Below are 26,618 nucleotides of genomic sequence, written 5' to 3'. Positions count from 1 at the left end.
TTGAGGTCCTTTAACATCTGCCGGACGACGCTGAGGATGTTCTACGAGTCTGTGGTGGCCAGTGCTATCATGTTTGCTGTTGTGTGCTGGCGCAGCGGGCTGAGGGTAGCAGACACCAACAGAATCAACAAACTCATTCGTAAGGCCAGTGATGTTGTGGGGGTGGAACTGGACTCTCTGATGGTGGTGTCTGAAAAGAGGATGCTGTCCAAGTTGCATGCCATCTTGGACAATGACTCCCACAAACTCCATAATGTACTGGTTAGGCACAGGAGTACATTCAGCCAGAGACTCATTCCACCGAGATGTAACACTGAGCATCATAGTAAGTCATTCCTGCCTGTAGCCATCAAACCTTACAACTCCTCCCTTGGAGTGTCAGACACCCTGAGCCAATAGGCTGGTCCTGGACTTATTTCCACTTGGCATGATTAACTTATTATTATTTAATTATTTATGGTTTTATATTGCTATATTTCTTCACTATTCTTGGTTGGTGGGGTTGTAATGAAACCCAATTTCCCTCGGGCTCAATAAAGTATGTCTGTCTGTAAAAGATATTGTGGAACCATTAGTAATGATCTTTCAAGAATCACTAGATTCTGTAATGGTTCCAGAAGACTGGAAAATTACAAATGTCACTCCACTCTTCAAGAAGGGAGAAGCAGAAGAAAAGAAACTTTAGGCCAATTAGTCTGATCTCAGTGGTTGGGAAGATGTTGGTGTCAATTATTTAGGATCAGGTTGAAACATACTTGGAGGCAAGTGATAAAATAGGCCATAGTCAGCATGGTTTCTTCAAGGAAAATCTGTTGAAATTCTTTGAAGAAACAACAAGCAGGATAGTCAAAGGAGAATTGGTTGATGTTTTGTACTTTGACAAGGTGCCACTCATGAGGCTGCTAAACAAGCTATGAGCCCATGGTATTCCTGGAAAGATTCTAGCATGGAGTAAACTGTGGTTGATTGGCAGGAGGCAAAGAGTGGGAATAAAGAGAACCTTTTCAGGTTGGCTGCTAGTGACTAGTGGTGTTCCACCTGTGTCTGAGGTGGAACGGATTCTTTTCACGTTATACGCTGATGATTTGGATAATGGAATTGATGGCTTTATTGCACAGTTTGCACACGAAATGAAGACAGGTAGGGGAGCAGGTAGTTTTGAAAAAAGTAGAGAGGCTACAGAAGGACTTAGACAGATTTGGAGAATGGGCAAAAAAATGGCAGATGGAATACAGTGTCAGAGAGTGTGTGGTCTTCCACTTTAGTAGAAGAAATGAAAGGGTTGACAATTTTCAAAATGGAGAGAAAATACAAATATCTGAACCACAAAGGACTTGGGAGTCCTTGTGCAGGATTTCCTAAAAGTTAACTTGCAGGTTGACTTACAGGTGAGGAAGGATAAAAGCAATGTTAGCATTCATTTCAAGAGGATTAGAATATAAAAGCAAGGTGTAATGTTGAGACTTTATAAAGTACTGGTGATACCTCAATTGGAGAATTGTGAGCCATTTTGGGCCCCCTATCTTAGAAAGGATGTACTGAAACTGGAGAGGGTTGAAAAGTTCATAAAAAAGGATTCCAGGATCGAACTGTTTGTCATATGAAGAACGTCTGATGGCTCTGGGCCTGTATTCACCAGAATTCAGAAGAATGAGGGGTGACCTCATTGAAACCTAGAGAATGGTGAAAGGCCTTGACAGAGTGGATTTGGAGAGGATGTTTCCTATGAACAGAGGACACAGCCTCAGAATAGAGGGATGTTCTTTTAGAATGGAAATGAGGAGGATTTTCTTTAGCCAGAGAGTGGTGAATCTGTGGAATTCTTAACCACAGGCAGCTGTGGTGGTCAAGGCTTTATGTATATTTAAGGTACAGGTTAATAGATTCTTTATTGGTCAGGACATGAAGGGATAAGGGAAAAAGGCAGGAGATTAGGGCTGAGAGGAAAATTGGATCAGTCATGATGCAACGGCAGAGCAGACTGCCAGATGGTCTAATTCTGTGCCTGTATCTTATGACCTTATAGTTTGATACATAATTGATAATTGGATTATTATTACATACACTGCAATACAGTGAAAAACTTCTGTTTGTATGTCATCCAAACCATTCCTTACATCAAGGCTCATCAAAGTGGGACAAGAGGGGAAAAAACAACAGAATGAAGTTGCAGCTACAAAGAAAGTACAGTTCAAGGTAGAAGTATAGTGCATTGAAGTCAGTAGAATTACCTACATATGTAAAGGAGGAGAAACAAGTCACTCAGTCCCTCTAGCCTACTCCATCATTCAATAAGATCATGGCCAATTTGACTGTAGCCTCAATTTAGCAGCAATCTTTCACCCTCTTACTCAATAAAAATCTTCCTACTTCTGCCTTAAATATTCAAAACTTCAGCTTCTGCTACTTTGAAGAAGAAAGATCAAAAGACTCTACGCCTGCAGAAAAACTATATTGCATCCCAGTCCTAAAAGGTTTAATTTTAAATCCTACTTCAAGATTTTCCCACAATAGAAAACACTCTCCACAACCATTTTTGTAAGAACGCTAGGGATTCAATTCAGTCTTCTCAGTCTTATGAACATGGGACACAAACCAAGCCTGTCCAACAATTCCTCACAAGACATTCTGCCTATTCCAAAAATAAGAATACTGTAATCAGTACTTCAGAAGTGGTCAATGATAATGAAGCACAACCATTAACCTTCTGTCTTAATTCCACTTACAATAGAGAATAACACTTTGGCTTTCTCAATTACTTGAGATACCTATATATAAAGGCATGAACCACACACAAGGGCACCCAGGCAAATCATTCCTCAGTCTCTCATTTTTTGATAATGTAATTTTAAAAATATTCTTCTTGCCAAAATGGACAGTTACACATTTTTCACCACATACTGTACTCTCAGAGCACTTGCTTAACATATACAACCTCTCTGTACATTTTACTGCCTACTATATTCTCTGTTCTAAATGGCCTACCCCTTATTCTTAAACTGTGGCCTCTAGTTCTGGACCCACCCATCAGTGGGAACATGCTTCCTGCCTCCAGTGTGTCCAATCCCTTAATAATCTTATATGTTTCAATCAGATCCCCTCTCATCCTTCTAAATTCCAGTGTATACAAGCCCAGTCGCTCCAATCTTTCAACATATGACAGTCCCGCCATTCCGGGAATTAACCTTGTGAACCTACGCTGCACTCCCTCAATAGCAAGAACGTCCTTCCTCAAATTTGGAGACCAAAACTGCACACAATACTCCAGGTGGGGTCTCACCAGGATCCTGTACAGCTGCAGAAGGACCTCTTTACTCCTATACTCAATTCCTCTTGTTATAAAGGCCAGCATGCCATTAGCTTTCTTCACTGCCTGCTGTACCTGCATGCTTGCTTTCATTGACTGATGTACAAGAACACCTAGATCTCGTTGTACTTCCCCTTTTCCTAACTTGACTCCATTTTGATAGTAATCTGTCTTCCTGTTCTTGCCACCAAAGTGGATAACCTCACATTTATCCACATTAAACTGCATCTGCCATACATTTGCCCACTCACCCAACCTGTCCAAGTCGCCCTGCATTCTCATAACATCCTCCTGATATTTCACACTGCCACCCAGCTTTGTGTCATAAGCAAATTTGCTAATGTTACTTTTAATCCCTTCATCTAAATCATTAATGTATATCATAAACAGCTGCAGTCCCAGCACCCAGCACCGAACTGGTCACAGCCTGCCATTCCGAAAGGGACCCATTAATCGCTACTCTTTGTTTCCTGTCAGCCAGCCAATTTTCAATCCATGTCAGTACTCTGCCCCCAATACCATGTGCCCTAATTTTGCCCACTAATCTCCTATGTGGGACTTTATCAAATGCTTTCTGGAAGTCCAGGTACACTACATCGACTGGCTCTCCCTTGTCCATTTTCATAGTTACATCCTCAAAAAACTCCAGAAGATTAATAAAGCATGATTTTCCCTTCATAAATCCATGCTGACTCGGACTGATCCTTCTACTGCTATCCAAATGTGTTGTATTTAATTTTAGCAAGATCTTCCTCATTTTTGAACTCCAATCCCTTTACTATAAAGGCAAACATACCAGCTAGTCTCCTAGTACTCATTGTACCTGCATGCTTTTGGATTTGCTGCCTATGGGAAAAATGTGAGTTGGGAGAAGGGTAAGTAATCTGCAACAGAATGTAGATTAAGTGAAAGAGCAAGAAAATTGTGAGATAGAGTAGAATGTGGCAAAATCCTGAACACTTTAAGGGTCCTATTACTGTATCTTCCAGCCAGGTGGTGAACATGTGCATTGCAAGATCCAAAAACGTATAAAGGCAGCATCATAATTTTGTGCAGTTGTGCGCATGCGCATTTTGTTGCCAAAACTATTTTTTCTGTTACGGTCTTATAGGAGGCCAGATTTGGCACTCCGGTGTTTCTAAACTCAGAAACTGCACCAGTAGCATTATCAATCATTAGAGTTGTGGCAACCAGGTCAAGTAGGTTGATATTAAGAGCAACTGACATGCCATAACCGATATGACCAACTGATTCTGGCTATCCAATTAGAACCATTACTAGTAAGTGCTCTCTCAAGACAATTCATGAGCTAATTTACAACTTCCTTATCGATTCCAGAGCTTCACTTCAGCAGATTTTGCTCTCATGAGGATTTTATTAAGCTTATTCCCAAAGTCATAAACATACCAAACATATAACAGCTCACCAACTTAGTTATTACTTTTATCTTTGGAAACTTTTTTCCAGAAACCATGTAGATTGGCAATAATGGCCTTGAAGTTTATTAAACCCAAAAGTTTGAAATCCTGTACTCAAAACCTTATTATTATGCAGTTGGCTCGCATCTGACAATATTCATGATTTAAGATACTACTGCTCAATAAATGGAAACAGGATGCCCAGAAGCCACATGTAGTGGATATGACAACTATAAATTGAATAAATAAAAAGCATTTGACTTCCACTTTGTTTCATTTTGGGAAGCAACAGAAGGAAAAAGCCATTTTGGGTTATGTAGCATGGTGTAAATTTGTTTTGATAACACTTGTGAAGCACCTTGATGAAGTTTAAGATTACAAGCCATATAACTCTTAAACCAGCCTCAACAAAGATAATGGCAGCTCCAGCTGCACTGTCATAGTCATATTCATAGAACAGTTCAATACAGAAACAGGACCGTTGGCCCATCTAGTCCAGACCAAACTATTAATCTACTGAGTCTTGCCCATTCCTCAGGAATTATTTCAAGAACAAAAAATAAGGTGGGGGGGGGGGGTAGGAAGGAATATAAGCAGACAGGTGGGACAAGCTTTATTCACAACCTCACTACTTTAGTAAAGCAACCAAAAGTGAGTAGGAAGTTGGATGATTGGAAAGCTTTCAAAATCCAACAAAAGGCAACTAACAAAGATATAAGGGAAAAGATGAAATATGAGGGCAGACTAGACAATACAATTGAAGTGTCACACACACACACACACACGAAACTCAGCAGGCCAGGCAGCATCAACAGAAAAAAAAATGCAGTCGATGTTTTGGCCCAAAATGTCGACTGCACTTTTCTCCCCCATAGATGCTGCCTGACCTTCTGAGTTCCTCCAGCATTTTGTATGTGTCGCTTGGATTTCCAGCATCTGCAAATTTTTTCTTTTCAGTTACACAAAGAATAAAAGGGAGATAAGAGTTGATATTAAGCCACTGGAAAATGATGCAGGTGAGATAGTAATGGGGGACAAAGAAATGGCAAATGAACTTAATGGGTACTTTGCATCTGTCTTCACTGTGGAAGATACTAACAGTGTGCCAGAGGTCCAAGAGTGTCAGGGAGCAGGTGTGAGTGCCATTGCTATTACAAAGGAAAAAGTGCCAGGCAAACTCAAAGATCTTAAGGTGGATAAGTCATCTGGACCAAATGGACACATAACTTTAATAATCTAACTTATTCTTGCCTTCTATTTTATTATGCATCTGCACTGCACTTTCTCTGTAACTGTAATAGTTTGTTCTGTTCACTGATATTGTTTTACCTTGTATTATTTAATGCACTATTGTAATGAACTGATCTTTATAGATGGCAATCAAGCTTTTCACGGCAGCTCAATACATGACAAAAATTAAGCAACCCTCAGCCTCTTGTGATCCTGCTCATTGGAGCCTCCATAACTATTATGGTCCCTATTTTCAGTCATCCCGCATGGAAACATCAACTGCCCTAACTATTCTTGTAAACGTGCAATTAACAGGAAGCCTAGTTGATAAGCAGTACTTGTTCTTCCAGAATCCCGGAGTGGTCCAAGTGTAAAAATCATCCACAATCTTCCTATCAATCACACTGAGATCTTATTCTATGTGGAATGACACAAGATTCCTACCTGCTGTCACAAACACGAAGCAGCAATAAACAGCAAAAGGAAATCTTTAACATTAGGCAAATTGTGAAATTAAAATCCTTTCCAGTCAAATTTTAAAGATTTAGTATCAAGAGGTAACCAGAAGAGTTTTCACTCCTTGTTTATGCAGAACCACAGCTACATTTTTCTATGAAGCTTTCAAGTTGTAAAGGAGTGGTGCAAAAATGAGATAACACACCCTAAAATTATACCCTAAAGGTTATTGCTGGTTTGCAAGAATTGAAGTTAAAAGACAAGATTTCTGTACTACGATATGGACAATTTAATTTATTTTTGCAGGGATTACGCAATTACTGTGTTACACTTCACAAACCCAGACTGGTCCATTAATACCAACTGCTCAAGTGCTTATCCTTCACTTTTAACAAGTCATTATTTTGTTACTTTACACATAGCTAGTTGGCCAAAGGTCACATCGAATTTGACTGCCTAATACAACTCCCTGCCATAGTACTATTTTACTCACACGACACTGTTACAAGATGATTGTATATCCTATTGTGTCATTCAATTTACCACATAATTCTTTAAATCTAATCCTATCAACAGAGAGGATCTCCCCCCACCAACCCTTCCCCCAATACTTGTTAGCATGATGTGGATTAGCCAGCAATAAGCACAATGGACTCAAGTTTCAGTTCACAATATATCAGTTAGCATTATCTCTCAGACTCCAGTGTAATCTCTAATACTTAGGTCAGATGATACCATATAAGTATTACAGATGTCACCCGAGATTGTAGCCTGCAGGGTATCACCTGTAACCTTTGGAATAAATTGATGCCAGTGAGATCAGAATAACAAAAACATAAAATGTCTCAGAACCATAGAACATCACAGCACAGAAACTGGCCTTTTGGCCCTTCTTGGCTGTGCCGAACCATTTTTCTGCCTAGTCCCACTGACCTGCACCTGGGCCATATCCCTCTAAACTCCTCTCATCCATATACCTGTCCAAGTTTTTCTTAAATGTCAAAAGCGAGCCCGCATTCTCCACTTCATCTGGCAGCTCATTCCACACACCCACCACTCTCTGCGTGAAGAAGCCCCCCCCCCCATGTTCCCTTTAAGCTTTTTCCCCTTCACCCTTAACCCATGACCTCTGTTTTTTTTCTCCCCTGGCCTCAGTGGGAAAAAATAGGATATTTGAACAGGATTTTTTTTTGATAAATAATTTCCTTGGTTAATTTTCTTTATAGACAGCAACACACACACACACACAAACACACATTGCTGGAGTACCTCAGCAGGTCAGGCAGCATCTCTGGTAATGAATAAACAGTCGACTTATTAAAAAATTACTACTCTAGTTTTCAAAGAAAATATGTTGCCCAGATCAATATTTCCAAATCTTGACAAAACTGAAAACAACCAAGCTTGGATGTGAACAAAAAATTAATAAGATTGTGTGGAAGCTAGATCACCAGTTACCCCACCAGAAAGTAGTGCGTTCTACAGTCTACAAAAGGCGACAAGAAACCTAGGTTATGGATTCATGTCTATCTTCCAAGAATTGAGCATATAGCCTCAATTATACTTAAGTGCCATTTTGAGATGAATTTTACACCAAGGATCTCAGCTGTGATCTTAGATCCTGATCAACTGACATTAAAGCACAGAACATTACAGCATAATAAAGGCCCTTCAAACCAAGATGTTTTTATTTTATTTTTAATTGAAATACAGCATGCAATAGGCCCATTGAGCCATGCTGCTCAGCGCAATTTACAATGACCAAATAACCTGTCAAGTGGTATGCCTTTGGACTGTGGGAGGAAATCTGAGCAGGAGGAAACCCACGCAGTCATGGGAGAAAATGTACAAACTCTTTACAGGCAGAGGCCTGTAATGAACCTGGGTCACTGGTAGTGTAAAGTGTTGCATTAATCACTATGCTACTCCAAGTTCAATCTAATCCTTTCATCCGACATACAGTAGTCCTCAGTTTTTCTATCATTTGTTAACAGACTGTTGTATTGTGCAGGTCCTTACAGAGAGGACATTTCTGCCATGAGTCATGAGACATTCTGATCCTTGGCTGGTGAAACTCAAAACTAAATTTCCTTTAACTCTTGTTACGTACCCGTGACACATGACAGTGGTACCCTTGTCACGTGACTGGGGTTGAAGCTATACTGGACTTGAGGTAATGGTCTTGTGATGGTGGAGTGATGTCATTTTCCTGCCAGTAGAGGTCATGTGACAGGTTTTTTTTAAACAGGGTATAAAAGGAGGACCCCTCCCTGTGAGGAGGGGCAGTTCGTGGCTGGATTTGCCATGTTGACTTCATGCCACTGCGTGATTTAACGTTATCACGCAGTTTAGTTGAAAGATGAAGTTTTATCTAATGTCTAAAGTTTAAAAGGTCATTGCCAGCAGTTTCTTTATAACACTGCTAGTTGAGAATCAGTGGAGAGTGAAGATCGGAGTTCGGGAGCTAAAAGGTCGAGGAGAATCGATTTCGACTGTGAAACAGGTTCGACCTTGTTTGATCCTCATTCGGAAGGAATTCATTGACTGTTCTCGTGTTAATCCCTGTGAATAGCAGAAAGGATTGGGAACAGTTCTGTAAAGGAAAGGTCAGTGTCCTTAAGCCGTTTCATTTGTCCATCTACGTAAAATTCTTCATGGGAAAAGTTCGATTTGGGAACCAAAGCAACACGACGTGAAAGAGAATTTAAATCGTCTTAAAAAGTCTCTCTCTTAAATGGACTGTGAGCATTTTGAACTTTTGCAATACTACTTTGAAGAACTGTTTTTGCAACATCGCTTTAAGAACTGTTTAAGCTGCTGCACAACAGCTGATTTCCAGTTACGTTAGTGATTTGTTTACTTTTGGGGGGTTTGTTTTCAGTGTTTAATAAACGTGTTATTTGTTATAAAAACCCCTGCCTAACTCATATATTTATTGTTGCTTGAATCCATAACACTTAAAAATGCAGACAATGTCTGATAATTTAAACTATTTGGAAATCCAAATGATCCAGTATCTGGCTCACTAGGTGATGATCCTAAGCTCCCCTTCTCTCTCTTCTCCCCCCACCATTGAGTAGAAGATACAAATACCTGAACACATACCACCAGGCTCAAGGACAATTTTTAATCCCACTGTTAAGACTACTAAACACTGAGATGGACTCTTGACCTCACTATCTTGCACCTTATGGTCTGCCTGTGCCACACTCTCTCTGTAAAGCTAGCACTTATTCTGTTATTGTTTATCCACCTTCATACACCAGGTCCTGGTTAAAATTACAATATGGAAAAGGGACCATTGAGCCCACTGAGTCAGCACCAACTATCAACCATCCATTTCCACTAATCCCCTTGTATTCTATCCTCATACAGTATCCATCAACTTCAAAAAGATTTCATCACCCACAAACCCACACGGAGCAATTTAAAAGCCAATTAGCCTGCACAACTTTGGCAGATGGGAGAAAACTAGAGCACCCAGAGAAACCCCATGCAGTAACAGGGAGACTGTGCACATTTCTCACAGACAGTATCAGAAATCAGGATTGAACCAAGGTTGCTGGCACTAAAGTATCAGCCACTGAGTCACTCCCTTCCAACTCAACTGGTTCAGTTTCCCCACACTCCCTTGAAACATCAGGGTCACTGGAAAAATTATTCTGTGTAACTGCAATTTTTTTTTAAGATTTAAAGTGAATTGTTGCAGAATAACAGCAATAGTCTGGAAATTTTACAGTTCAGCATCAAAATTTGAATATTCCAACTGAATAGAGGTTTACTGTAAAATAGGTCAATTAATATGGATTAATAGATGCAACAAATCAGAACAGTTCTTTTCATCACAAACTGACATTGCACCACCAGGTTCAAGAACAGTTACTATCCCTCAACCAATAGGCTCTTGAGCAAAAGGGGATAGCTGGACTCATTTAAGGACTATTACATTATTTCATGTTCGTTATTTATTGCTATTTATATCTGCATTTGCACAGTTTGTTTACAATTTATAGATCCTGTTCAATAGATTTGCTAAGAATGCCCACAGTAGAAGAATCTTAGGGTTGTATGTGGTGACATGTATGTTCTCTGATAACAAATTTTACTTTGAACGTTGGGTGTGGTGATGTGGAGGTCAAATCGCAGCTTCTTTTTCTGTAATATTAGATTCTGTTCCCAAAAAGGTAAAAATAATGCAGCACCTTTCATGATTTCTGGACCTCAAGTGTGGTCACTTTTATAAAAAGAGTAATCAACAGCCAATTTACTCATTGCAGTATCCCAAAAAGAAGAGTGAGAAGCAGATAATCTGCTTGCGTGAAGATAATACACTGTATACTGAAGAGAGTTTATTTCCAAGAGAGGGAGAGTCGAAGATCAGAAGGTAAAGGAATAGCCATAGCATTCAAGGACATTCCTTTAGAATGGGGAGGATGTGGAATATCGTTAGCCAGAGTGCGATGAATCTGTGGAATTCATTGCCACAGATAGCTGTGAATGCTAAGTCAATGGGTTTATTTAGAGCAGAGGTTGATAGGTTCTTCATTAGTAAGGGCGTCAAAGGTAACAGGGAGAAGGCAGGAGAATGAGGGTTTAAGAGGGAAAATAAATCATCCAAGATTGAATGGCAGAGCAGATTTGATGGGTCAAATGGCCAAATTCTACTCCTACGTCTAAAATACTAATCAAAGTATATACCCAAACTCTTTATAGTACAACTTGAGTGAACTCGGCCTTTTCTCCTTGGAGCAACGGAGGATGAAAGGTGATCTAATAGAGGTGTATATGATGAGAGGCATTGATCGTGTGGATAGTTAGAGGCTTTTTCCCCCAGGGCTGAAATGGTTGCCAAAAAAGAACACAGGTTTAAGGTGCTGGGGAGTAGGTACACAGCTGATGTCAGGGGTAAGTTTTTCCACTCAGAGAGTGGTGAGAATGGGCTGCCAGCAATGGTGGTGGAGGCAGATACAATAGGGTCTTTTAAGAGACTTTTGGATAGGTACATGGGGCTTAGAAAAAGAGGGCTATGGAGAAGTCGAGTAATTTCTAAGGTAGGGACATGTTCGGCACAACTTTGTGGGCCGAAGGGCCTGTATTGTGCTGTAGGTTTTCTGTGTTTCTAAATATTGAAACTAAAGCTGAAACAGTTTCAAGTGAGAAACATATTTACCTTTGCTCCATTCTTTTGACTTCCAAAGGGTCAGTGGCCTCCAATTCATTCTTCACAACAGGCATTTCAAGATTTTCCCTTTCCCTATTTGTCTGTGTCCTATTTTCTACCTTTTGCTGTTGGCAACAGATGTCCATTTCTGTTTGCTGCTCTCCTTCTGGGTGTTTTCCTGAGGATTGTGCCAGGCACTTGCATTTTGAATTTGTATGTTTCTGTTTGTTGATAGCCCCATCTGTCCATGATCCACTGGAGCTCTCATTTCCTATCTTGTCCTGTGAAGCTGAGGCACAGTTCATTTTATGTTGGTCAGACATCTCGGAGTTCCTAGAAACCACAAAGCCATTGTCAAGTCCACTATCTTGAGGAACGGTACAGCGCACACAAAGATTTATTCCATTTTCCACATCAGCACTGCTTTGATTTGAGAACTCCTCTGAAGAAACTGGGCAGCTGCCAGAATCACAATTTATTGCATGCCCTGCTTCAGAGGAACAACACGTGCACTGAGATTTGGGATTAAAGATAACAGTTGCAGAAATTTTCATTCCACCAGTCCTATGAGCTATTTTTTCTGCAGTTTCGCTGGGTTGTATATCATCGGTCCCTGCATTCCAGCCATTGAGGTAAGAACTGGATTCAGCTGCATCAACACAATTACAACAAATTTCCAATGTGTCACTTTCCTTTTGGCTGGCTTGCCCTTGCAGAGGTAGTGAATCATTATTGCTTGGTCTGTGCAGTACCTCTGTTGCTTGTACTGTCTCCTCACTACTACTATTACTCAGCGAGTCTTTCTCCTCTTGGTGGAGAGGCAGCGTCTCCTCCTTATTAGGTGGGCAAGAATCTCCAATCCAAGTAAAGGTTTCTTCTGGTTCATCTGTTCCAGCCAAGTCCTCACCTGCTCCATCCAAATCGTCCATGAAAAATACTCGTTCTTCTTCTTCAGCTTCATGTCTTACCCCAGAAAGTTCAAGGATGTTTGAATTTGTGGAGTTCCCCAGCTTGGAGATATGTTTCAACACAGGTTTGTGAGCTGGTGACTGACACACACTTGGTGGAGAGAGCAGACATGACATTTCATCCCCTACCCTGTGAACCATTAAGTTAAGCTGCTCCAGCTCCTCTTCATCATATTGCATGGAACAAGCAAGTTCAGCTTCTGTATTTTCAGCTTTTACACAAAGTTGATCTTGAACAAGTTTTTCAGGAACTTCTGATGGAGGGATAGCAGAGCATATTTTGGGGTCAACTGTAAATTCACCATCCTGGGATATGCAGAGATTTCTTTCAAGTGTGTGCAGTTCATCTTCTGATAAGGTCTGCAGAAGGTCCCTTAATTAGGGAGAAAATGGAAATAAGAATTGAGGAAAAGTGAATGACATCACACAAAATCCATCCTAAATCATTCCTTCACTTTGCCAAGAACTTCAAAAGGAGAAAAATTAAAACCCAACTGCTGAAGCCTTTTGATTAAAGCAGATCAAGTGCTGGAGAAACTCAACAAGTCAAGCAGCATCTATGGAGGGGAATAAAGTCAACATTTCTGGCGGACAAAGTGTAGGTGCTGGGCAATGCAGTCTCCCAATCTATGTCGGGTCTAACTAATATACAGAAGGCCACACCAGGAGCACCAGACACAGTACATGGCCCCAACGGACTCACAGATGAAGTGTCGCCTCACCTGGAAGGACTTTTGGGGCCCTGAATGGTAATGCAGGAGGTGGTGCTGGGGTAGTTGTAGCACTTGTTCCATTTACAAGGGTAAGTACCAGGTGGGAGATCAGTGGGAAGGGACGAATGGACAAGGGAGTCGCCAATGGAGCGATCCCTGTAGAAAGCAGAAAGTGGGGGGTGGGGGTGGGAAAGATGTGTTTGGTGGTGGGATCCAGTTGGAGATGGCGGACGTTTCAGAGAATTATATGCTGGACGTTGTTGCTGGTGGGGTGGGAGATGAGGACAAGAGGAACTCTATTCCTGGTAGTGTGGCAGGAGGATAGGTTAAGAGCAGACATACGTGAAATGGAAGAGATGCTGTTGAGGGCTGCATCGATGGTGGAGAAAGGGAAGCCCCTTTCGTTGAAAAAGGAGGACATCTCCTTTGTTCTAGAATGAAAGCCACATCCTGAGAGCAGATGAGGCAGAGGCAGAGGAATTGAGAGAAGGGGATGACACTTTTTCAAGTAACAGGATGGGACGAGGTATTATCCAGGTGTGTGCGTTTTTCACTTTATCTTCTTGCCTGCCCTTCGCCTCCCTCTGGTGCTCCACCCCCTCCATTTCTTGATTCCATGGCCTTTATCTCCTTCACCAATTTACTTCCCAGCTCTTTACTTCATCCTTTCCCTCTTCAGGTTTCACCCATCACATTGCACTTCTCTCTCCCCTCCCCCACCTTTTAAATCTTCTCCTCAGCTTTTTTTTCTCTCCGTTCCTGCAAAAGGGTTTTGGTCTGAAATATCAACTGTACTCTTTTCCCAGATGCAGCCTGGCCTGCTGAGTTAGAAACATAGAAAACCTACAGCACAAGACAGGCCCTTCGGCCCTCAAAGTTGTGCCAAACATGTCCCTACCTTAGAAATTACTAGATTTCCCCATAGCCCTCTATTTTTCTAAGCTCCATGTACCTATCCAAAAGTCTCTTAAAAGACCCTATTGTATCTGCCTCCACCACCATTGCCGGCAGCCGATTCCACACACTGACCACTCTCTGAGTAAAAAAAAACTTACCCCTGACATCTCCTCTGTACCTACTCCCCAGCACCATAAACTTGTGACCTCTTGTGGCAACCATTTCAGCCCTGGGAGAAAGCCTCTGACTATCCACACGATCAATGCCTCCCATCATCTTATACATCCCATCATCTGTCAGGTCACTTCTCACCCTCCCTCGCTCCAAGGAGAAAAGGCCAAGTTCACTCAACCTATTCTCATAAGACATGCTCCCCAATCCGGGCAACATTCTTGTAAATCTCCCCTGCACCCTTTCTAAGGCTTCCACATCCTTCCTGTAGTGAGGTGACCAGAACTGAGCACAGTACTCCAAGTGGGGTCTGACCAGGGTCCTATATACCAGCAACATTACCTCTCGGCTACTAAATTCAATTCCATGATTGATAAAGGCCAATACACCATTCACCTTCTTAACCACAGAGTCAACCTGCACAGCTGCTTTGAACGTCCTATGGACTCAGACCCCAAGATCCCTCTGATCCTCCACACTGCCAAGTGTCTTACCATTAATACTATATTCTGCCATCATATTTGACCTACCAAAATGAACCACCTCACACTGACCTGGGTTGAACTCCATCTGCCACTTCTCAGCCCAGTTTTGCATCCTATCAATGTCCCGCTGTAACCTCTGACAGCCCTCCACACTATCCACAACACCTCCAACCTTTGTGTCATCAGCAAACTTACTAACCCATCCCTCCACTTCCTCATCCAAGTCATTTATAAAAATCACAAAGAGTAAGGGTCCCAGAACAGATCCCTGAGGCACACCACTGGTCACCGACCTCTATGCAGAATATGACCTGTCTACAACCACTCTTTGCCTTCTGTGGCAAGCCAGTTCTGGATCCATAAAGTAATGTCCCCTTGGATCCCGTGCCTCCTTACTTTCTCAATAAGTCTTGCATGGTACACCTTATCAAATGCCTTGCTGAAATCCATATGCACTACATTCACTGTTTTTCCTTTATCAATGTGTTCAGTCAAAGAATTCAATCAGGCTTGTAAGCCACGACTTGCCCTCGACAAAGCCATGCTGACTACTCCTAATCATATTATACCTCTCCAAACATTCATAAATCCTGCCTCTCAGGATCTCCTCCATCAAGTTACCAACCACTGAGGTAAGACTCACTGGTCTATAATTTCCTGGGCTATCTCTACAGCATATCTTGAATAAGGGAACAACATATGCAACTCTCCAGTCCTCCGGAATTTCTCCCATTCCCATTGAGGATGCAAAGATCATTGCCAGAGGCTCAGCAATCTCCTCCCTCACCTCCCACAGTAGCCTGAGGTTCCTCCAACAGTTTGTGCACGTTGCTCAGATTTCCAGCATCTGCAGATTTTCTTGTTTCTTATTAAAATTCATTTGGATGTCTGTAGCGTGGATGCAAATCGGGAGGTATGAACATTGTATCTAGTTTCAAAGAAAGCATTGTCCATACACTGGAAATATGGAATTGCCCTTTGAGGTTTGGCACACAGAATATCCAGCCCCACTTTGGCCCAGCCAGACCTTTCAACCAAGAGTGTCTCAATATGATGCCTGCTAAAACTTGTTTTGTCGAATAAAGAAGCTGCTTTGTACCCAACAGTACTTTTCTCCAGTGACTTCATTCATGCAACAGTAGGTGGGGACAGAGCTCAGAGGCCACTTTATTTGCTTGTTTATGCAAATATCTGATCAGCTAATCATGTAGCAGCAATCTAATGCACAAAAACATGCAGACATGGTCAATCGGTTCAATTGTTGCTCAGACCAAACATTAGAATGAGGAAGAAATGTGATCTAAATGACTTTGACTGTGGAATAATGATTGGATAAGTACCTCAGAAACTGCTGATCTCCTGGGATTTAGAGAATGGTGTGAAAAATGGAAAAAAAAACATCCAGTAACTGGCAGTTCTGTGGGCAAAAACACCTTGTTAATGACAGAGGTCAGAGGAGAATGGCCAGATTGGTACAAGCTGACAAGAGGGTGATGGTGAATCAAATAAACATGCATTACAACAGTGGTGTGCAGAGGACTTCTGAATGCACAGGTCGAATCTTGAAGTGGATAGGCTACAGTAGCAGAAGACCATATTGGGTTCCACTCATGTACCTGATGAAGTGGCTACTGAGTGTATATTGCATGATATTTAATAAAGGAATAACATTAAACCTTTGCACTGTAGACAAAAAACTCACTTGGATTCATTCACTCCAGCGATTTCCTGATTAAAAAGCAACTACAGAACAAACACCTACCACTAGCAACCATATTTAATTTGTGCTGGATGTTTCAAAAGCAGCATGATTTTAACAACCCAAGAGAATAACTATAATGTAATTTCAACTGATTCCTCTGAACAACCATGCCATCAAGCTTGAAAGGTTTATGTTAATGGCTGAGTATACAACTGCTGTGTGTGTTTACAAGAGCAAAGGAAGCACAGCACTTCATTGGGCCAGGGGGAGCCAATAGAAACAGAATAGGGAAATGCAAAACAAATAGATGCTTGAAAAAGAGGTGTTGAAGGTCGCGCAGGACCTATAAGAAGAAACTAATTAACATCAAAGAATGGCAGATCCATCGGGGATTACAAAGAATTTGGAATTAATAGCTGGGGAAGAACTCACAAGCTATTCCCAAGGATATTTTTTTTAAAATCAGAGCTCAAGAGCTCAAGTCTGAAGTCTAAAGTTTTGCAACAGCTGTAAAGTGCAGGCACAACAAGTTACTATAGTTACAAAATTAAATAGTTCAAAAGAGGAATAGCAAGGTAGTGTTCATGGGTTCAGAAATCTGATAAAGAGGGGAGGCAGCTGTTCCTCAGAGAAGATGGGTACTCAGGCTCCTTGATGTATTAATGAGAATTATAAAATTAGTCAGCTCCATTATGGGCACTAGCCTCCATAGTATCCAAAAGATCTTCAAGGAGCAGTGCCTCAAAAAAGCCACTTCCATCAGCAAGACCCCCAGCACCCAGGACATGTCCTATTCTCATGATATACATGTAATTCAGTTTTTTTTCCTCTATATTTGCCATGTTCTACATTGTACTGGTGCCACAATAAATCTGAATTTGGATGGCAAGGGTCCTTAATGATAGATGCTACCTTCTTGAGGCACCATCTTTTGAAGATGTCTTCAATGGTACAGAGGCTTGTGCCCATGATGGAGCTGGTTGAGTCTTCACTCCTCTGAAGCCTCTTAATACTGTGAATTGGCATTTCCATATCAGATTGTGATGCAACCAATCAGAATGCTCACCAGGGTACATCTGTAAACTTTGCTAGAGTCTTTAGTAACACACCAAATCTGCATCATTATGGTGGGTCCAGGATAGGTCCTCTGAGATGCTGAATTTCAATGTACAGGACCGAGAGCAATGAAAGAGTGGTATTCTCATCAGAATTTGGCAAATTTGTTGAATTATTGGACTATGTCTTGAGCAATATTGTCGGAACAAAAGGGCAGGTAATAGTATTTGTTCCTTTTCATGCCGTGCACATTGAGTGGCACCCTAGACGTTTCTTTAGCATTTTGTCTGTTTTTGCTGAGTTGCTAGTTCACACTTAACCCAGCACAGAAAGAGCCGGCCAGATTCAAACCTGGGACTACTCACTTCGAAGTCCATGTGGATGCCACTACACCACTGGTAGGCTAGGTAATAGTAGGGAGTAATAAATAATGATGCATATTACAACAAAACTGATACTGTAAAACTAGAGATGAATAGTGAAAAGTATCCACAGAAATGAACATACAAGAACCAAAATATACATATGAGAGGACAAAGCACTTCTCAGCAAATAAACCTGCATAATCTTGAGGCAAGATATAACAAAGTTAAAAGGATTTGTGTGGAAGTGAAAAACAGGCATAAGAGAAACAAAGAGATCCTGAGGAAGATTAAAATAACCAATAGACAATAAAATGCAAAACAAAATGGAAAGTTTTATTAGAAAATGCCTGAATTATACCTACAAAGCTTCTCCCCTAAATTCTGCAGATAAACAAAATACAGAATGTATGAATGAAATAGTTGTTGTCTGATCCACTAAATTCCTCCAGCATCTCGTGAGTTGTTCCAGATTTCCAGCATCTGCAGATTTTCTCTTGTTTTACAAGGCCTGAATTTTATTTACTCAGAGATACAGTGTGGCCCTTCGAGCCACACTGCACAGCAACCAGCTGATTTAACCCAAGCCTATTCATGGGCCGATTTAAAGTGATCAATTAACCTACTAACCGGTAGATCTTTGGACTGTGGAAAAAACCAGAGCAACTGGAGGAAACCCACACAGTCACAAGGAGACGTACGGCGTCGGGAATTGAACCCTGATTGCCTGCACTGTGAAGTACTGTGCCAAACACTACGCTACCATGCCACCCTCATAATAACATAAAAGGAGATTGCTGTTGTTTAATCATCATCTTCAGTTATTTGGAAAGGAATTCTCCAGACTGAATTTAATTTCATATTTTTTGCGATTATGATAGAAAGGATAAAACTTAATGCCAAATGCCCTAATTCTGTGCCCACGTCTTTTGGTCTTGTATATCTGTTTATCTAGCATATACAGGTAAAGCTCAACTCCAATGTCATAAATTTGTAGAACTGCTAAGACTATTATTAATCAATTTATCTGAACTGGACTGGAATTGTGTTGAGTTAATGGAATTCATAATCAAAACCAGTATGACTGAGTACTTGCAGAGAAGTTTATGCTCATTGGAGAGCCAACATGGATTATTAAATTCATGGGGTCACACAGTAGCAGAGAGGCCAGCCTAATGCTACACAGTGCCAGCAATCATGATCAGAACTCAATACCCGTCATCACGAGATTTCCTGGTGGTGGCTGATGGGAGTAGCACCAATCTCCCATTGCTCCAACTCTAATTATCTTACTATTTCCAACCTGTCTTTAAACTTCCTTTTTAAGTGTGATATTTTTTCATTATGGCTACATTAAGGGGTGGCAGAGGTACAAAAAAAGGATGATCCTCCTGCTTCTTTGGATTCAATTATGGATTTGCTGCAAAGTCATACACGAGAAGCCTCTGAGAAGTTTCAACAATTCAGCTCTGAATTTAAACAAATAGATGGTAAATTGGATTCTATTCGGCAATCTCTTAATAAAAACGATAAACATAAGAAAAATAACGAAGCAATGTTGGCGTCTGTGGAAACGGAAGTGGATGAACTGCAAAAGCTTTGTGAAAAGCAAAGTCCAATGAAAAGTTAAGACAGAAGATTATCAACATAGAAAATAGAAGTAGAAGGAACAACCTACGGGTTCTGGGTCTCGAAGAATTAATCGAAGGTAATCATCCTATGGAATTTTTTGCAAACTTTCTGCAAGAATTATTTCCAGAAATTCTGGCGCCTTTGCCTTTGATTGATCAAGCTCACAGGTCCCCTGTGTTTAGATTTCCTAACAGAGATAGACCAAGATCCGTAATAATCCATAATAAAAAGTTCAAAGAAGTTATGTCCAAATTTTTTAACAAGGGTTTTAAACACTCCCTTCGTTATCCAGCTCGTCTCAGAATCACACTTAAAACCTTCTTTCCAATGGTTTTGGTCGATTGCTGAAACACAAAGGTTTTTAAAATCCGAAGGCTAGCTGCTTAGTTTGTCTTTACATGAAAACACAAGATTAAATGAGAAACTTTTAATTCACAAATCTTGAAGGGGCATGATTTGTTATAGGGTGGAATATTAAGATTCTCGAAGACTATTTGCTTGAGGTTATGCAGGAATGTGCTAAACTTAAACAAGCTTTGTTGGAATTTTTCTATCAAGGGTTAACCCGTCCCTTGGCTACCTAGTTTGATTGAGAATCTCATTAAAGATGGACCCTTCAAATGCTTTCATTTGAATGCTGAAGCATAAAGATTTTTTTTAAATTTGAAAGCTAACTGCTTAGCCTGTTTTTTCATGAAGATATATTAATCGTTTAATGTCTTTCTGTATGAATAATGGTATGTTTTACTTTTGGTAAACCATTGTAACTAATTTCTTGTATTTTTTTTAATACTGAATTTTTGATATACGAGAATTGAATTTCTTGTTTGGATATTGTTTAGTCTAGGTTGGAATATAAACAACCTGAAACTAATTGCAGCGATCACCAGGTTTTTCTGGGGGGGGGGGGGGGGGGTGTCCATAGTTGTAGATGCTGGCTTTCTATTGGTCGATATTCTTTCTTTGGGAGGTGGGATGGTTTTTTTCTCAGAAGCTGTTATTGAATTTTGTTTTAGCCAACTTGTTGCTTGGTTACCATTTCTCAAGGTTTATGGACTGGTTTTAACTTGCATTTTAACCCTTCCTTTAAATTATTCTAAAAATGGACCAAACTATTAATCTACTCAGTTTTAAAGTGAAAGGTTAAATCACCCTGTCAAATGCAATAAGATTTTTGCTTATATTAGGAAATTTAAGATCCCTATTAGTTTTTTTTTTAAAAACAAGAAACTCACATACGCAAATGTGATAATCTATGTTTTTTAGCCGTTGGAACGGACTTTGTTTTCATTTGTCTTTTCAGGCCTAATCTAGAGCAGTTCCGATTCTTATAGATAATACACTTTCCTTTGTCCAACATAAAGTAGTGTCTGACACTAATGGATGTTTTGTTATAGTTTCAGGAAAACTAGATAATAAATTAATAGTATTTGCCAATGTGTATGCCTCCAATGTAGATGATCCAGGATTCTTTGAGTGTTTTTTTTTTCATTTCTACCGGATCTTCTACTAGGTCTTTATTTTTTGGTGATGGGAGGAGATTTTAACTGCTGGCTAAACCCAATTTTAGACTGATTATCTTCTAAACCAGCGTCTCTTAACAAATCAGCTTTGTTTATTCAATCTTTTTTATTGAAATGTGGTATTGTTGATGTTTGGCGTTTCCTACATCCTTTAGATAGGGGATACTCATTTTTTCCCCATGTTCATCGTACATATTCCAGAATTGATTTTTTTAATTGATAGTCAAATAATTTCATCAGTTCTTTCCTGTGACTATGAAGAGATTGCTGTTTCAGACCACGCTCCTGTATTTCTATATTTAAATTTGGCATTTCAATACAACTTTGTTATCTGAAAAGGAATTTTTAAAATTTCTAGAGAGGCATATTATTTTGTTTTTGGAAGAGAATAAAAAGGAAGAGACTTCTAATCTTACTGTATGGGATACTTTCAAGGCCTATATTAGAGGACAAATTATTTCTTATACTGCAAGCGTTAAGAATAAAGCTAATAAAGAAAGAATTGAATTAGCCAATCAATTGAAACAATCAGATCAAAAATATGCTATAGCTCCAGATCCTGTTTTATATCAAAGACCTGTTGAAGTTAAAACTAAATATGATCTTCTGTTAACATATCCAATTGAAACTCAACTTCTTAAAGATGAAACTCAATTTTACATTCACGGAAATAAATCAGACAAAGTATTGCCCAACCAATTAAAAACTTCTGTAGTTAAACGACAAATTAAAGAACTTTGGAAAACTAATCATGATAGGACAACTGATCACTCTGAAATAAATGATACCTTTAGAGAATTCTATTCTAAGCTTTATAGTTCTGATTCCCCTAAAGATAATACTGTAATTAATAATTTTCTAGATCAATTAAATATTCCTGCACTATCTGCAGATAATTGTAAACAGATGAATCAACCCATTTCTTACGAGGAAGTTGCCAGAGCTACACGTTCATTACATTCAGGGAAGGCTCCGGGTCCAGATGGATTTTCTGGAGAATTTTATAAGGCTTTTTCTTCATTAATTATACCGCAGTTGCACTTAAGTCTTTTTGGATTCTTTCAAATTGGGTAGCTTGCCTCAATCTTTCTATGAAGCCTCTATTTAGCTTATCCTAAAGAAGACCCAACTGAACACTCTTCATATAGGCCAATTTCATTACTCAACGTTGATACTAAAATCCTTTCTAAAGTTCTGGCTCGTAGGATTGAAAATATTCTACCTATTATTTCTGATGATCAGACTGGATTTATTAAAAACCGACATTCCCATTTTAATATATGCCATCTATTAAATGTTATTTACTCTCCCTCCCAGGAGATATTGGAATGTGTGATATCCTTAGATGCTGAGAAGGCCTTTGATCAGGTTGAATGGAATTATTTATTTAAAACCTCTGAAAAATTTAATTTTGGACCAGATTTTATTCAATGGATTAAATTACTTTATCTATCTTCTTCTGCCGGGGTTGCTACTAATTTTCAAAATTCCAAACTATTTAAACTTCATTGTGGAACTAGACAAGGCTGTCCGTTGAGCCGTTTGCTCTTTGATCTAGCTTTAGAACCTCTTGCCATTGCTTTTCAAGAATCTAATGATATCAGTGGTATTTTAAGGAGCGGTATTACTCACAAAATTTCAATTTACGCTGATACATTGCTGCTTATCTCTAATGCTGAGACCTCTTTACCTTGCGTACTTTTTTTTACTCTCCCATTTTAGCCAGTCTTCAGGATATAAATTGAACCTACTTAAGAGTGAGTTATTTCCTTTAAATAATTTGGTATCAATTAATACTAATCTCCCTTTTAAAGTTGTAAGGAATCAATTTACTTACTTGGGTGTAACAGTTACTAAGAATTACAAACACCTATTTAAAGAAAACTTTCTTACTTTATTGAATCATGTAAAAAGAATATCATTAAATTGGTCACCCCTTTCAATATCGTTGATTGGACGAATTAATTCTATTAAAATGAATATTCTACCTAAATTTATATCTTTTCAGGCTTGTCCCATTTTTATTCCTAAAACCTTTTTTGACTCTCTTGATTCTATTTCATCCTCTTATATATGGAAAAATAAACATTCTCGTTTAAATAAAATTCATTTTCAAAAATCTAAAAAGTCTGGAGGTTTAACCTTTTAGGTTTTATTAATGGGCAGTTAATATACGATATCTTACATTTTAGCTAATTATATTAATCGTGTAGATTGTCCAGTATGGGTTTCTTTATAAACTAACTCTGTTAATAAATTTTCTATTATTTCTCTTATTGGATCCTCACTTCCTTTATCTGTAAGTAAACCAACTGATAATTTAATAGTTAAACATACTCTGAGGATCTGGATACAATTTAGAAAACACTTCGGTTTATTGAGATTTTCCCTTTCAAGTCCCAATTATTCTAGTTTCCTTTTAAACCCTCCATGACTGATTTAGTTTTTAAGGAATGGGACAGGTTGGGTATTAAATGTTTTTGGGATCTGTTTGTTGGAAGAAACCTCTTCTCATTTGAGCTATTGTCAGCTAAATATAGTTTACCCAAAACACACTTTTTTTAGATATTTACAAATCAAAGACTTTTTAAGATTTCAATTATGTACATTCCCTATAAGCTCAGATAAGAACTTACTAGATGTAATTTTTAGTTTGACCCCTTTTCATAATGGTTCAATATCTAATATTTATGATTTGTTACTGGAGACAAGGAATGTTCCTTCAGACAAAATTCAGAATCTCTGGGAACAAGATTTGAAGACATCAGTATCTGAGGAAACTTGGAATGAAATTTTTAAACTGGTTAATATTTCAATCGCTATGTGCACGTCATTCCCTCATACAATTTAAGGTGGTACATAGAGCTCATATGACTAAGGATATATCTCCCTACTGTGACAGATGTAATAATGCAGAAGCATCATTAATTCATATGTTTTAGACTTGTCCAAATCTTGAAAAATATTGGAAGGAAGTCTTTCAAACATTTCCCTTACTTGTTAAAGTCAGTTTTAAGCCTAACCCTCTGATGGCCCTATTTGGTATTGTTGCAGGACAAGATATTAAGCTGAAGGCATCTGATTTACATATCTTGGCCTTTAGCTCTCTTACAGCTAGGAGGATGCTTTTGTTTAAATGGAAAGATGTTTTTCCTCCTACTCATGCTCAATGGTTATGCAACATTATGTCATGTTTAGATTTAGAAAAGATTCGTTGTTCAATTTCTGAATCTCGTCAAGACTTTCAAACATTGTGGGGACCCTTTCTGAATTATTTTCAAAACCTTCAATTTGTTGTTTAAACTCAGATGTTGGCTATTATTAATTTTTATTGTATCAGAAGGTATTTTACCCTCTTTTCAACTTAATGAACAGCTTCGGTCTTGGTAGGGGTTAGATTCTTTTTTTTGTAATAAATTAGTATAGTTCAATATAACTATTGATTGACATATAAATACAGAGTACAGGTTTCCCCTACTATCCGAAGGTAGAGTGTTCCAATGAAACCGTTTGTAAGCCGAAATGGCATAAAGCAAAGAAGCAGTTACCATTACAGGTGTCCCCATTTTTCGAACGTTTGCTTTACGACACCTCGCTGTTACGAAAGACCTATGTTACCTGTTTTCGCTAACAGAAGGTGTTTTCACTGTTACGAAAAAAGGCAGCACGCAATAAAAGGTAGTGCACAAAAAAAGGCAGCGCGCACCCCAAGCAGCCAAGCTCCTCCCCCGGAACTGCATTCTAGCCGGCATTGCTTAAACATGTGTCTGTGAGCATCTGTGCTTTATGTCGATTTATTTTGTGCATCCGTTAGCAAGATGAGTTCTAAGGTATCAGAAAAGCCTAAAAGAGCGTGTAAGGGTGCTACACTTAGCGTAACACTGGACATAATTAAGCGTTTCAATTGTGGTGAATGAAGGAAGGACATAGTGAATTTGGCTATGGGTTTGTGGAAGTTGATGAAGATGATGTTGAAGAGGTTTTGGCATCCCATGACCAAGAACTGACAGATGAAGAGCTGATGAAGAGGAAAGGATAACAAATGAAACCGAACGTAGTAGCGAACAGCCCGAAAGTGGAGTCGTTCAGGAACTGAACGTGAAGCAATTGTGTGAAATTTTTGCTGCGATTGGCAACGCTGTAATGATTGCAGGAAAGTATGACTTTAATTTTGAAAGGGTAAGTAGATTTAGGGCATATTTGCAGGATGATTTGAGTGCTTACCAAGAACCGTATGATAGAAAAATGCGCGAGGCTAAGCAGTCAAGCATACTGTCGTTTTTCAAGCCTTCTACATCAGCCACAGCAGACGACGAAACTCAACCTTCAACATTGAGGCAGGCAGACATAGAAGAAGGTGACCTGCCTGCCCTGATGGAAACAGACGACGATGAGATGACACCCCAGTCTCCCACCACCCCAACCTCCGACAACTCAGCCTACCACACCATCATCAGTGTGCTCACTGTCTTCCCGATTCTTGTAAATGAAATTATACTGGGCGTACATTATTTCTACTTTATATAGGCTGTGTATTTTTATGTATTATATGGTATGATTTGGCAGCTTCACAGCTTAAAGATTACTGGAAAGGGTGCTTCTGCTGAGAGCGCTCGCGCTGACTGTTTCTGCCACGAGTGTGACCAAGAGCGCTTGCGCTGAGTCTTTCTGTTGAGAGCACTTGCGTGAGATTTTCGCTACGGTGGACATTGCTGAAATAATTACTTTATAAGGCTGTGTATTTATCAGATCATTCCTGCTTTTACTATTTGTTACTGTTATTTTAGGTTTTATGAGTTATTTGGCATGACTTGGTAGGTTATTTTTTGGGTTTGGGAATGCTCACAAATTTTTCCCATATAAATAAAACGTAATTGCTTCTTCACTTTACGACATTCTGGCTTACGAACCATTTCATGGGAACGCTCTACCTTCGAATAGTGGGGGAAACCTGTAATTTATATGGGAAAAATTAGAGTGTTCCCAGACCCAAAAAAAACCTACCAAATCATGCCAAATAACACATAAAACTTAAAATAACACTAACATATAGTAAAATAACATAAAACTTAAAGTAACACTAACATTATCAAAATCAGGAAGACAGCAAGCCAAAATCGATTTGGTGAGAGAAAAAAAGATCGACATGTACATGCATGTGCGTGTACACACCTACGCACGTACACACACATACACGCATGCACATACAGCTGCCTGCACAAGATTTCACGGTCATGGTAGTCTTTCTCTGGGTAAACACACATATAAAGTGGGTGTCTTTTTTTCATAAAAGTGAAAATCCTCTTTGGTTAGCGAAAACAGATACTAACGTAGGTCTTTCTTAACAGCGAGCTGTCGTAAAGCGAACGTTCGAAAAACGGGGCCTACCTGTAATGTGATTGTTATTATGAACAGATATAATGTAATTGGTAGTTCTTTTAAAAAGCTTTTTTGACCATTTATATACACTTTCTTGTACTCTATTCTTCTATACAGAAACAAATAAAAACATTGGAAAACAAGAATACCCGTCACCT

General features: G+C 39.4%; 1 protein-coding gene across 4 annotated transcripts in view; it reads right to left on the bottom strand.

Annotated features, from left to right (window-relative positions):
• zfyve28 (zinc finger, FYVE domain containing 28) overlaps positions 1-26,618 on the bottom strand; it is a 168,721-nt gene that overhangs the window by 46,501 nt on the left and 95,602 nt on the right. For all 4 annotated transcript variants that reach the window (XM_059974166.1, XM_059974167.1, XM_059974168.1 and 1 more), the window contains exon 8: positions 11,582-12,913. In XM_059974166.1, the coding sequence (XP_059830149.1) occupies positions 11,582-12,913 (1,332 nt within the window). The remainder of the gene's footprint in view (positions 1-11,581; positions 12,914-26,618) is intronic.

This window comes from Hypanus sabinus, chromosome 7 (genome assembly GCF_030144855.1).
Source record: "Hypanus sabinus isolate sHypSab1 chromosome 7, sHypSab1.hap1, whole genome shotgun sequence".
NCBI classification, from domain to species: Eukaryota; Metazoa; Chordata; class Chondrichthyes; order Myliobatiformes; family Dasyatidae; genus Hypanus; species Hypanus sabinus.
Note: the sequence above shows the minus strand (reverse complement) of the source record. Positions and strands in the feature narration are given on the sequence as shown.